This window comes from Meles meles, chromosome 9 (assembly GCF_922984935.1).
Source record: "Meles meles chromosome 9, mMelMel3.1 paternal haplotype, whole genome shotgun sequence".
Taxonomy (NCBI): domain Eukaryota; kingdom Metazoa; phylum Chordata; class Mammalia; order Carnivora; family Mustelidae; genus Meles; species Meles meles.
Genome location: NC_060074.1, coordinates 3,368,977 through 3,382,903, shown reverse-complemented (window position 1 = coordinate 3,382,903; position 13,927 = coordinate 3,368,977). Strand labels below are relative to the sequence as shown.

At 45.0% G+C, this 13,927-nt stretch overlaps 1 protein-coding gene across 4 annotated transcripts in view; it reads right to left on the bottom strand.

Annotated features, from left to right (window-relative positions):
• The window catches only part of MFSD6 (major facilitator superfamily domain containing 6), a 73,352-nt gene that overhangs the window by 2,020 nt on the left and 57,405 nt on the right, over positions 1-13,927 (bottom strand). For 3 of the 4 annotated variants that reach the window (XM_046018334.1, XM_046018333.1, XM_046018331.1), the window contains exons 4-6: positions 4,487-4,648; positions 3,531-3,629; positions 1,907-2,187 (exon numbers count right to left, since the gene is read on the bottom strand). In XM_046018334.1, coding sequence (XP_045874290.1) covers positions 1,907-2,187; positions 3,531-3,629; positions 4,487-4,648 — 542 coding nt within the window. Of the gene's footprint in view, positions 1-146; positions 172-1,906; positions 2,188-3,530; positions 3,630-4,486; positions 4,649-13,927 lie in introns of all 4 variants that reach the window. The other variant, XM_046018335.1, reaches the window with a different exon arrangement.

Genomic DNA, 13,927 nt, shown 5'->3' with positions numbered 1-13,927 from the left:
AAAATGATGTTCTGTAGTCAGGGCTGCTTGCAAATAAATCCAACATTTTTTATATGCCTTCAAGTCAGATAGAAGAAACATGCGGAGATCGTCCCGAAGTAACTTCAGGGAACCAATAAGAGAGGAAAAAAGATAGAACGTCTTACCTTTCATCTCCTTTCCTATGTGCAACTGCCAAAGCCGCATGAAAAACACAAACACTTTAAGCAGACGTATCTTGTGCATAAAGGAACATCACTACCAAAATGCCTGGTATTACGAGGAAGACAGTTTACATCAGCGCATATTTACTGAGCCTCCACCGTGGTGACAAGTCACTGAGCAAGCAGCATGGAACGGAAACTCGGGCCACTTGGTGAGACCACAGAATTCAAGAGCTGGGAGCACCTGTCGGACATACGTGAGGCATTCTCCGCCTCGGAGACAAGGCCGGCAGAAGGTGTCCCGGAATTCAGAATCCCGACGAATATTTGGGATTTAAAGTGTACACCACAAGTTAAACAAGACAGAAATCCGTGTAAAGAAGGGGATCGGAAGCCAGCACTCGGGCTGGCAGCTGTAAGTGATGTGAGTCGGCACCTGCTCCAGCGTGTCTCCCCCGGCAAGTCTGTAAGTTGCCCCATCGCCACAGTCCGTGAATGTGTGTTTTTAAAAACACACTGTCCTTTGAATCACTATACATCACTTCAGATGGCTGACTGGCAAAGAAAATGTTTTATTTCTGTGATTTATTCTGTGATGGATTCTAAAATGTAAAGAAATCTTAATATGACTTCTTACTTGTAAGAATAACTAAGCCATCCCAGCCAGTTCCTCGTAATCCTAACATAACAGAGAAACAAATGCGATGTTGGTGCGGAGGCCCAGCAGGCGTCTGTGAAAAGGAGGATGAGTGCCCCGAGTGATGAAGACACCGCCCTTAGCGCAGCAGATCTCGTCCTTTCTTCTGCTTCGCGTCCTCTCTACGCTCCTCCCACCCCAAGACACTCCTCTCTGACTGAGCAGGACGTTCATGTGAGTTTATAATCTTGACAATGAGCAAGGTTGTGCACGGACCAGGGTGCATTATGATACGGGTGAGCAATCAGATCTGGTTTACGTTATGGAAATATTACATGTTAGGTTTACAAAGTCATGATACATTTAAGATAGTTCAAATTTTCTAAAAGGGAGATTAGCCAATTACTCTTTATTTTTGTCTTTCCTCTGTGTCCTCTGAAGCTACTCTAGATACAGAGCTGACATGACTCATCAAGTAAAAGGATGTGATTAATGTAAACAGGGAAGGAGACTCATTACTTCAGCCGAACTATTCATAGAAGTCACACTTGATCGTTTCCGAAGGTGGAATATAGATTTAGTTAACAGTCACCCACACCGTTTATGCAACATGATCTGACTTTACTCAGGAGGGACCACATCTCTAGGGACGATGAAAAAAAAAACTATTTTTCACGTGAGGCCACCAGCCAAACAACACTTCCCCTAAGCTGAGGATTCTGTTGGACTCCTATGGGGGCTCAGGGTATGAATTCATCAGATGGTTACTGAAGTCCTAGCATGTATAATGTCCTCACTATAATTTCAGAATTGCAGAGAGTCACAAGTAACGGTCTCCCATGACAAGACCCATATATCCTCACTGGAACTGTCAACACTGAAATTTTAAAGAAATGTACAATTTCTTATATTTATTTTCTTTCTTTTAAGAAATATCTTCTCTGGGAAGCCTTCCTGAGCTCCGTAAGGCAGAATTTTCCCTCTGCAGGACCGTGTGTCCACATCTGTGACGCCCTTGTCACAGACAACCACAACTACCTGTCTGCCTGCCTGTCTCACCCACCAGACTCCGTAAACCTCGCTGCGTGAGCACCACAGCTGAGCCCCCTCGGGGGAGCACCTTTACCTGCAAAGGCTGTATCTCAGGGGCACGGCTCTCTCTGGTCAGCTGCACCATCTCCTTAATTTGGTAGAGCGCGTAGACAAAGGTCACCCAGGGAGAGGAGCTGACCCCCCAGGCCGGCTTGTTCACATCCTCCTGTTCTTCCTGGTGTTTGGTCTTCTTGGGCGGAAGTCTGGACTCCACGCGCGGCAGGACGTCCTCCGTCTGTTGCTGTACCAAGTCGATGGTTGCTATGGGAACAGGACTAGAGGGAACGGGAATCCTTTCTGCCAGCATTGTCTTGTCTGGAGAGAAAATCATGTTTAAATCATTTTTCTGAGTTTTCTACATATTTAAACAAACATAAAAATAAATAAGCAGACAATCCCAGAAGCCCATTCTAGAGTACTTGGCGACATTAGTAACTAAATTGTGTATCAAGGGCCTCTCGGTGCAAGTACTGAACAACAGATGTGATGTTTATCTTCCAGATCTCTTTATAGGTATTAATAGATACTGTATTTGTTTATGGAATGTATTACTCATTACTCAGGTATAATTTAATCTGTGGGCATGGGTTATCGTGAATGCGGTCTTAAGCCCACTTATAGGACTGCATTTTTTAAGATAAGCATCAAAACAGTAATAGCTATTTTTATTGACCTTTTATACTAAAGGCCTGGACTAACACTGTATAATCCCTTTAGGATTTAAAAAAAAAGAAGAAAAATCAGCATTTGTCTTTCTTTCTGTATAACCTGTTAGCATTAAAGTCTGCCTCTGGGGTTTTGTGTAACAAGCTAGTTTTCCCCTAAGCAGAAGCACTTGAGGTGCTTGAGGCAAATTCTCCTTAAACAACAGGACTCCAGGGGCACGGGGGTGTCTCATTCTGTTAAGTGTCTGCTTTTGGTTCAGGTCATGATCCCAGGGTTCCCGCATCAGTCTCCCTCTTCAGCGGGGCGTCTGCTTCTCCCTCTTCTCCTACCCCTCCCCCCTGCTCATGTGCATACTCGCACTCTCTCTCTCAAATCAATAAATAAAATCTTGAAAAAGAAAAGAAAAAGGACACCAAAGATGAGCCTTGTTCTGGGATCCAAGATCCAAGCAAGAATATTTCCATTCTACTGGTTGGTTTTTTTCATTAAAAAAAAATTGATCCAACTTGTACATTATATTTGATATAACTTCCTTTCTATGTGACAATTTTAATGAGGGTCATGCCTGGTTAAGGGAAAACTTCAAATTTAAGTTTTAAGATGCTGTTTTTCAAATGAACGTAAAAGCTTAGCAATTAATACCACTCCCATCCCTAGGAGTAAAATTACTGTATCGGTTGAATGTATGTGATTTAAAGTTGACATTCCTTTAGAATGCCAGAGGAACTGAAAACCAGTTCTTCTCTTTCTGCCTTGTACTACAAAACAAAACAAAAACAAGAAAACCCCGAGCTACTTAAAATGACCAGCATCCGTTTCAACACAGGAGACAGCTTTTCCCTCGCAGTGGTACACATAAGTTCACTGATCCACATCCCTGAGAAAATCTACCCAGGCGGGTCTGTTAGCAGCTCTGGGTTTCTGAGGGCTACGTATAGAATTCTCCAGGGCTTCAGCCTTAGGACCCAGTAAGGGAGAATGGACAGGTTTACCTTCTTCCTCATCTGGCACTGCCAGCCACTGGATCAGGGCAAAAAGCAGGAGGATCACCAGGCAGGCCATGCCGATTCCTCGAAAGGTCGCGGCAGCCCCTGTGGAAACAGGCAGCGCACTCTCAGATCATTCCAGGAACTGCAGAAGCCCTCATCCCAAACTGTCCAGGTGCCAAAGCCCAGGCCGGAGGCAGCAGAGCTTGGGACGAACCAGAGAAGATGACTAACCGTTGCCCTCGTACAGTGGAACGATAGGCCTCGTAGGCGCCAGGAGCCCCAGATGCTGCTATTGGATGGGTCATTCATCAGATTTTAAAACTACACTTATAAAGGATTGTCTCTGAGTGCCTCTTACCATAAAACTCAGCGGTGCTCTCTTCATAAAGACCATTCACCTGCTAAGCAGCCCTATTAATCAGTGGTTGGAACAGCAAACAAATTCCGGCACCTGGGCCGCCTTCCCCGGTGGCTGAGCAGCGCAGAGCATCACGCAGGGTCCTCTCTTCTCTAGCCCACCCCGGTGTGTCCGGCAGGGGCAGCGGCCAGGACAGACTGCTGTCAGAGAGGCAGTGACCTACCAAAGGCAGCAAGTAGCTAGGTGTTTCTGCATAACAAGGATGAATTTTCTCTCCTCCAGTATCACGATCAGCAAGTTTAGGGTACTTTGCTCCAACCCCAAAGCTCAGGCGCTTACTCATCGTTTGGCTCCTTTGAGGTGTCCGTGTAGCGCCCCATTAGTCTGTCGTCGACGCGGGCACGGGTACGGGCTGGCGCTGCCCGTCTTAAGGACTTGAGCACCAGGTTTCACGGTGACGACCACCGTGACAGTAAGATCGTATGAATCCGGGAGCTGGGCCTCTGGGAAGCTTAATAATAACCTGAGCGTCTGCTGAGGTGCTGCTGAAGAACCGTCCGTTTTCAACAAAGAAAGAGGAACGGGGAAAAGCCATTCTTACCAAAGTAATTGACTAAGACGCCTCCGATCATGGCGCCACAGCCTCTCCCCAAGCCCAGGTGAAGGCCCTGCAGGATGCCCTGCGCAGAGGTCCTCAGCTCGGGGGGGACGGCCGCGCTGAGGTAAGAGATGCAGGCCGCCCAGATGGCCGCGTGCGTCACTCCTGCAGAGGGACAAGAGAGGGCAGGTCTGATGAGCGTTCCGTAGGCCACTCTTTCCTGGAGTGCAGAATGCTTCATTACATACACACACACACATTAAAGATGTTGACTTGATTTCTAGTAAAATATGCATAATGTAAAATTTACCAGCTTAACCATTTTTAAGTGCATAGTTCAGTAGCATTTGGTACATTCAAAGTCGTATGCAACCATCCATCTCCAGAATTTTTTTTTTTTTTTTATCATCCCACACTGAAACTCTGTACCCATTAAACAATAGCTCCGCTTCGGCCCTGGAAGCCACAGTCCCACTTTCTGTTTCTGAGTCTGACTACTCTGGGCACCTCCCATGAGTGCATCCTTTCCCAGTGGAATTGGTACCTGTCCTCTGTGTCTGGCTGATTCACTTAGCAGAGTTTATCCAAGTTGTAACAGGTTTCAGAATTTCCCTCCTTTTTAATATTCTCTTGCACGGAGATAACACATTTTATCCATTCATCTGTTGCTGGACATTTTAGCTGTTCCCTCCTCTTGGCTCTTGTGAGTGCTGCTGCTGCGAACGTGGGTGCTCGAACTTGCTCAAGCTCGCGCGGTCAGTGGTTCGGGGCGTACACCCGGCAGTGGAATTACCAGGTCACAGGGTCATGCTGTGCTCAGCACTGTGAGGAACCACCTGCTGTCCACAAGCCCTGCACTGTTTTACGTTCCCTGAGAAACAAGAGTTAGTTCGTTTCTCCACTCCCCGCACTTGTCATTTTTCATGTTCTTTTTTGTGACAGCATTCCAAACGGGCGTGAAGTGCTCATCCCACTGTGGTTCTGATTTCCATTCCCTAGTGGCTAGTGATGCTGAAAATCTTTTTCCATGTTTACTGGCTATTTGTGTATCTAATTGGGAGAAATATCTGTTTGAGTCCTTTGCCCATTTTTGAACTGGGTTGTTTGGGGATTTGCTGTTGAGTTCTAGTTCTTTATATATTTTGGGTTTTAACCCCTCACTGGACACCTGTTATGACTTAAGATTATTTCCAATTTTTTCCATTATAATTAGTACCATGATTAACATTTCTAGAGATACAGCTTTTTATGCATGAGATTTGGCTGTAATTCTACAAATAAAGTTACTGATTCAAAGGATATAATGATTTTTATGCCTTTAATATATAGTTCCAATTTGTTTTCCAAAAGAGCATAGAGACCATTTACAGTGCCTCAATACCCGTTTCCTTATATTGTCACCATTTGTTGGGAGGGAGGGAAGGATAAAGATAACAGATGAGAGATAATTTTGGTGTAATAACTGTACATTGTCTGAACTTTATTACAGCACGGCTGTAAATGTAATGAAAAGATACTGCCACAGCAGGTTTTAGAGCTAGAAGGGGTTAAGAAATCATCTGGTTCTGCCTAGATTAAGTCATGAGTTTGATCCCTGAAAAATAATCTCATTTGGAGATAATAGCATCTCATTACCTCTGTTTTGAAAAACTAAACTGAAAGATTAATATTCATTTAAGATTTAATATGACATTAGTTTGCTTCTGACCAAACTGGAATAATGGACTGGATTTGCCCTCCTTCTGAAACAGTCAAAAATTGGACACAACAGTTCCCAAGACACTGGACGTCAAAACAAGGACAATGATCTCTGATTGATGGGAAACAAACGAGCAACCCTAGCTTACTGCCTGGTTAGAGTTTAAGAGCTGTAAAGCACAGAGCGGGAGCAACTGGGTTGAGGAGATGAAGCCCACAGTCTGGAGAGACCAGGACAGCAAGAGTTCCAGAGACGGCAGATACCAGAGAGGGATCTTTACAGAGGGAGACCACAGCTGTCTGCATGTGCTTTCCCTCAGGCACTCAGCAGAGGCTGCTGCAAAGGCAGAGGTACAGACTGTCCGCAGCCAGGGAAAGAAGCACCCAAAAGCATCACAGAAAACAGTGCTCAGAACCCATACAGGGCCCGGAAGAGTCCCTGTTTCCACCTAACTGGAAAACTCATGATTCCTGGGATTAGGAGAGTACTCAAAAGGGCCTTGTGTTGGTACTATGAAAGAATGAGAATTAGTCTGAACACGGCTCTGGTTCCACTTAAGTAATCTTCACAAGCAAAACCCAAAAGGATCATCTATTTCCAAGTAATTTATCTGTATCCCAGTACAAATCTCAAGCATATTTATAGAAATACAAATATATCCAGCACCCAACAAAGTAAAATTCACGATGCCCAGCATACAGTTAAATTACCAGAGATGATCTTAAGTGGATCCAATAATGGAATAAACACTTTTCACTGGATGCCTTAGGTTATATGCCCTATAGTTAAATCATAAAAATAATTTTTATGAGGTTTATGTTTCAGTAATCATTTCAACTAGGTTATTTTTTAACTAGAAAAAGGGACTAGATGGTTAGAAATAGTATGCATATTTAATTTCCACAGAAGTCAAATAAAGTATTTGCTTTATCTGACTGTTTAAACAACCGAAGTACCTTAGGTAATGCCAGTTTTCTCAGAACTGAACGATTCCTGGGTAGGTTGTTTTTAAGACATTTATTTATTTCAGAGAGCGTGAGTGAGCAGGGAGAAAAGGAGAGGGAGAGAGAGAATCCCAAGCAGACTCCCCCTTGAGTGTGGCGCCTGATGTGTGCTGTGATTCCAGGACGCTGAGATCATGACCCGAGCAGAAATCCAGAGGTGGAAGCTCAGCCAACTGAGCCACCCAGGTACCTCTAGAGTCTTAATTATAAATATTGACACAGTAGTAACAATGGAAATATTTTAAAGTATTTCCCTTTATATTAAAGATGCTGCTGATAATTCCATTTCTTTTCAGATACACCTATTTCTTCATTAACAACACTAAGGAAAAAACTCAAATATTCTAAGAAATAAGATGAATGTGTTTCAAATTGGATTTATGGGTAAAGTCCAACATGGATGTGGAAATCATTTCTTAAAGACGAATCATCAAAGACCTGAAACCACATCAGATGATTATAAATTAACTTGAATAGTGAAGCCAAATCTATCCTTACGTCTGTGTGTGAGCGCTCCGTTGCTGGATTTACAAGTAGACAAAGATAGGCCTGCGTATCTATGTAACCAAAACAATGACAAATACGTTTTTGTTATAATTCCAGGTCAAATACAATTCTAGCAGTAAATAGGGTTTCTTTCTTTCTTTTTCTTCAAAATTCTAAGGGTTTTCTAAAACATCAAGTCTTCTAAGATTAAGAAGGATCCATCTTCCAGAAGGATGACTTAAGATTCTTTTTAAAGATTCTAAACTATTCTTAGAATTTGGGGGCTAGTATTATGTGGCAGTTGTAAAAGATTCTCGGTTGTCAGATTTCTAGAGTTTCCTTACTGCTTTCTGGGACTAATTAGATAACTGGGAACTACATTCCCTAAAGCAACTCAGAGCATTAGCTGAAGGAAAATGCAGTGAAGCATACAGTGAAACATTTTCTTTGGTACCAAGAGCAAAAGAATGAACGTCATTCTGTCTGTATGCTCCAATATTTTCCAGGGCAGATGTAGAATTAAAAACCGGTTTCTCTGAGATACCTTATTTCAAAATATATAAATAAAAAATCCATACCATTTCCTAGAAAAGAAACTAGCAAAACTGAAAAGTCTACAAGATGGGATTGGCTTGGTAATACCACTTTTGTATATAAAACAATTGGGCAGTTGTGGTTCTTATTCTTAAATATTTAAACTTCTAATAATCATGTTAGTTACCTGAAACTTTTGCCAGTGTTTTTATTACAGTTCTGGTCTTCTAATTTTAAAATAATAAAAAAGCAATCCAGAAACTAAAAACTCTCCATCGTTTTTCACATTTGTAAGGCAAGAAAGAAAGTCTTAATAATTTTGTTGCCCGAAACAACTTTCCTGTAAGATTTGGACGGTAAAAGATAAAAGCTGAGAAAAGAAAATGCTTCTGTCCACTTTATCTTTATGAAGGAATGTGAAAACGTAGATGATTGCGCTCTATCTGATGAAATAAACGACTTACTCGGTGGTAAAAGTGTCTTCACACTAGAGCTGCCCCTGTTCCCGCCTTTCAGTATGAAGTCAGTAGCTTGCTGGCTCAGACAGTCTGAGGGAAACAGAAGCCCCGACCAGTAACAGTGACAAAGGTACAAAGGTACGTGAACTGACTCTCCTTGCAGTATGTGTTAACCCCTCGTCGGCTCCTTGTCAGGAAACTATTAGTATTTGTGAACGGCAATTCAAACACCAACTCACATTAGTAAGTGCTTAATGTGTATGTCTGAGTGCGATTCAACCTCATACGTTACCTGACAATGACTGACTCTCAAAGACCAACCACATTAGTCACAGAAACAGCCTCTCAGTCTTTCCTTACCTTTACTGGGGCCCCTCAGGATCGCCTACAAGGCCCCACAGAAACACAGAGATAGCTTCACAGCACCTACAAGCAGACCTGGGCTGTCAGGAAATACACTACATATGAAGAACCAAGAACCAGGAGAAATGACAAATATTAAATTTTTTTCATTAATGATGTTATAGGAGTTTGCTGGGAATTGGGCTGTTTTATATGCATTATCTCATTTATTCCTCCCAGTAGTAAGTATTTTTTTCCTAATTTTTCCAAAAAAGGAAGCTAGGCACAGAGAGATTAAAGTGCCTTGTCCAAAGTCACACAGACAACAGGGTAGGAGAACAGGGTTTGACCTTATTCAAAGTATCGTAAAGTAACTATAGGAATCAATTTTACGAGGTTTTTTGATAATATCAAGCATGTCCAACAATCTGTCAATTTAAGAAAACATATATTCAGGGCGCCGGGTGGCTCAGTCAGTTAAGCATCTTGTTCTTGATTTCGGCTCAGGTCATGATCTCAGGGTCATGAGATCAGGCCACACACTGGGCTCTGCCATGAGTGTGGAGCCTGCTTGTGATTCCTTCTCTCCTCCCTCTGCCTCTCCCTGCTCCTGCTTTCTCTACAAAGAAAGAAGAAAAAAAAAAGTGTATTCTTACTACCTACTTCTCCTCCTCTAAAGAGCTCACATCATACCTATTATCAAGTTTTTTATATGCCCCAAACAACCCTTTACCTTATAATCTTCAACATTGGTGTCTGATCCTGTAACACAAATTTCAAGACTGTTCAGTCTGAGCCCAGAAGAATGTTCTGCTGCAATAAATGGATGCAGGGTTGGGCAAGGAAAAAATCCTTTCTTCCCAAATGGGCAGCTGCTCTTTGTAATGTAAAATGCTGCTTGGCTTGAGGAAATCACATCAGCAGGGCTGGGAGGGGTAAGGAATGACAAGGTCCGGGAGAACTAGGACGTTTTGTTTTGTTTTTCTTGCTCTGCCCCTGACTTATGCTCAGGAAACGAAACCTTAGGGCCCCCGGCGCCGGCACATTGAATCCGTCGTGGCAAACCTCACACACTGGCGGACCAAAGCGTACATTTCAGTTCCTTCGGGTGCCTCTCGATGCTAGGACTAAAAAAGCTCTGAAAATCAACCTAGTGAAAAGAGACTGTTCTTTCTAAGAAAAAATAAAAGCTCCGCTGGGCTCACAATAACAGTCTGTACTGATCGGGGTAATGACGGCTGTTGTAACAGACAGACCTTGGAATCTTAGTGGTTTCGTACATTCGATGTTTGTTTTCTGTTTTTCTGCTCAAATGAAGTCCAAGGGCAGGGGTCAAGAGCAGTAGCGGCCGTGCGCCATACGGTCATGCGGGGACCAGGCTGCGGAGACACCGCGACCTTCAACACCCGTCGCCCTGGGGACCTATACGCGGCTGGCAGAGTGGGGAGGAGAGGACGGCACAGGGAAGATTTTACGGTCTGCGGTTAGGAGCGACACCCATCACTTCTGCTCACTTCCCGCTAAGAAGTATTCGCCAAATGGTCGTACCTAACTGCAAGGGAGGCTGGGAAGCAGAGTCTAACTGTGTGTCGGTGAAGAACAAGAAACATGAGGCAAACAGCAAGCGTCTCTGCCAAAGTCTGGGCCACCAACAGCAGCGGACCTTCCGCAAACAGCGGAGAACACGCCACAGAACCGCCGACCCCACAGCCACCCGCACGGAGCACCTGCGGGAACGCGGCTTTACGGGGCGTGTGACAATCAGTGCGAAAATCCGAAGCTCCCTTATCCACCAAGGTAGAGCCCCTCAAGAATCACCTGCGTGAGGTCACTCAGCAGGACTCACCGCGCAGCCAGACCGAGTGCCAGACCCCTGCTCTGCTTTGAGGACAAGAAAATGCACAACAGCTTCTTAAACCACCTCGGAGTTCACAGTCTGGTGGGTGAAAAGGGCCGGGATTTACCTGAGAGAGAGACTGAGCTCCTTGAGAACAAACATTCCCAGGGCCTTGACACACACGGGCAGCCGAGCAAGACAGTGTTGAAAGTAAGCAGGCGGGGGTCCGCGGTTGGGGTGTGAGGAAGAAAGCATTCGGAGAGAAAAGGCTGGAGAAGAGTTCCAGATCCCACGTAAGAGGGAAAATGAACAGAGGAAACGAAGCTTCTGTAAATTCCTAAACTTCGCTTTACAAGGTAATAAAGTGAGTTGCTTTTTTTTTTTTTTTAAGGTGTGTCACTGATACAATGTTTTACAGGCCCTTGTGAATTTTACATGCTGGCACCATGCCCTCAGCACACCTTAGAAGAAGTTTTAGGAGACGGCCCCCCAAACCGTGTTTAGTATCAGGACTGGCCGACGACGTATGCTCCGGACTCAGTACCTCCCGGTATCAAGCCTCCTGCGAGAACCAATGTCAGGCCAAAGACGGCGAAACGTTCACCTCCCAAAGATAACTGAGAACAGTGTGCGTGACGAGTCATTTACAGCCAGGTTGTAATGCATAACATAATCTCGTAGAGTAGAATCTGAATTTTAAATCATATTGCCCTTGGTCCTGATTTTTATTTATACTTTTTTATTTTACTTTCATTGTTACAATATCTGACACTTAACTGAAGGCCGACTGCGCCAGCTAATACCTGAACACTTTGCATGGATTAGGTTATTAATACTGTGACCAGCCTGTTCTAGAGCATAACAGTGTAAGGCTTAGAGAGACTAAGTATCTTGCCCCCAACACTTAGATTATGGCTAGGGGAGCTGGAATGCAAGACAGCATTCAGGCCTAAGAACTTAACAGTTTGTAGATTAGTGCATATTTTGGTCAGTTGTCATATAATTTATAGACTGAGGTGGGAACATAAATGATTAAAAGCATGTTTTTTAAATGGGCAGTGTTTTAAAAACTGATGTTTTATAAATGTGCAGTGGAGAAAGGATGATATTCTAGGGGAAAAGTTTATTATATTGGTTTAGCTTTTAAATCTAGTTTTCAAATTTTCTTTACATATTTATAAATTTTTGAGATAGAACTTTCTGTATTAGTCAAGAGCTCTAAAAATTAGAAAATATAACAATGCATTTTGCAGGATAGACTATGAAATCAAACAGTATATCTTCCTCTGTGCATGTTTCTTTGGAGATTTCACACAGCATAAGCATGTTCGTGTTCGTTGCATTTAAGAGTTAAAACTAGAGAAGTAAAACGAGTATTTGTAAAATAACCGGCAGCCGTTAAGTGCTGCAGCCCGTGAATCACAACAGTTCAGGAGAGAAGAGCTACGTGTGACGTGCAGTCCCCAGAGCAGGACTCCTGAAGCAGACGTTTACAGTGAATTTTAAACCAACAAACTAAGGCCGAGTTGAAGAAACGGTTATATAAGAGGTTATGTAACTGTAAACAAACCAAGGCCATGGGGAAGAATAAGGCTGCTCTATTGTAATTCAGGACTGTTCTGATGACAGCGGGACTGGGACAGCACCAAGGACTTTTACATGCAGGTGAATCGACGGAAATGTGGGACCAAGAGCATCCGTCCCCCCTGCGGGCTGCTTGTGTTTCAAGGGTTAAGGCCCACGGAAACTCCCAGTATGGACGCTCACAGACTGGAATCACGTCCGCTCTCCACTGTCAGGTAAGCACTGCCCAGTGATCCCTCCGTGCTTGTCTCTACGGCCTTCCAGAACCCCAGGGGAAGGAAAACACGGTCCTCACTTGCTGAAGAGGCTAAATAAAAAGGGCATTTTCGTAAACACCCGTTCAAGCTCTCCTACAGTGACACTAAAAAACCACCCTCCATGAAAATCTTCCCGCGGCTCCCTCTGATGGAGCGTCCTGCAGGGAAGGACCCGACACAGACTCGTCGTCACCCTTCCGGGCTCCAACGAGCGAGTCAAGCACCAGAAAATGATCTCTGCAGTCACAGCCGCCAGGGGCTGGCCCTACTTCCCTACGTGCATTTTAGCAGCAAGAACAGTTTTGATCACATTCCTCTCGGAGTCTGTTAAGATTCACAGCCGCGGCTTGCATGGAAGGAGCGTAAGCAACCCGGGTCGGACTTGTCCTCTACACAGTGACAGGACGCGCCCCATCACAGCCCCGAGCGCTGACCTGCTCCGCCTAGGACCGCAACAGACAAAATGCCTGCGGGTCTTGGCACGTGAGCTCCGGAGAAATAAACACAAACCCACACCCCTACTCTACCAGCAACGCTTTCAGGACTTAAACGCACGGCGTCTTTTTAAACAAACTGCAGGAGGCGGGTCGTTGGCTTCGCTCCGCGGCACTGCCCGTGGCCTGCAGAACCGCGCATTTGCCCGGGCGCCGGGCTGGCCGGGCTGCATGAAGGGGGGTCTCGGGGCGATGCCGGCCGCCACAGGTGACAGAGACCCCCCCGTGGGAAAGAAGCGTCCTCGGGGTTCCCAGGAGCTTCCGGGGGTCTCACCTCCATCCGCACGCGGATACCTGCAGAGCCTCCTTACTGGGGGCCTAGAGGGGAGGGAATTTACTTCATCCCCATCTCACTTGCTCATTATTAGCAACGTGACCTGAGGAGACTGATGCTGAGATGACGCTCGGGCGCTCCAAGGAAGGAAGGAGAACACGAAGGAAGGAAGGAGAACAGGAAGGAAGGAAGGAGAACACGGAGTCCCTCCTCCCCGAGAGGAAGAGATGGGCAGGGAGGTGGGGGTGGGGGGTAAAGTGCATCCCTTGCCCCTCCCCTTCCGGAGCCCACTAGGTGACACTAGGCGTCCCGGTGTTGGGGGAAGGGAGGGCGACAGGATGAAGAGACAGACCTCACCTCGCCTGTTTGTGGAGAAGACCATCGGCTGCGGCACCGGTTGGGAATCGAACAGTGAAAGTGCCGACTGTTCCGAGTCAAGATCGTCAAGGAAAAGAGTCAAAGTCCCCCTTCCCAG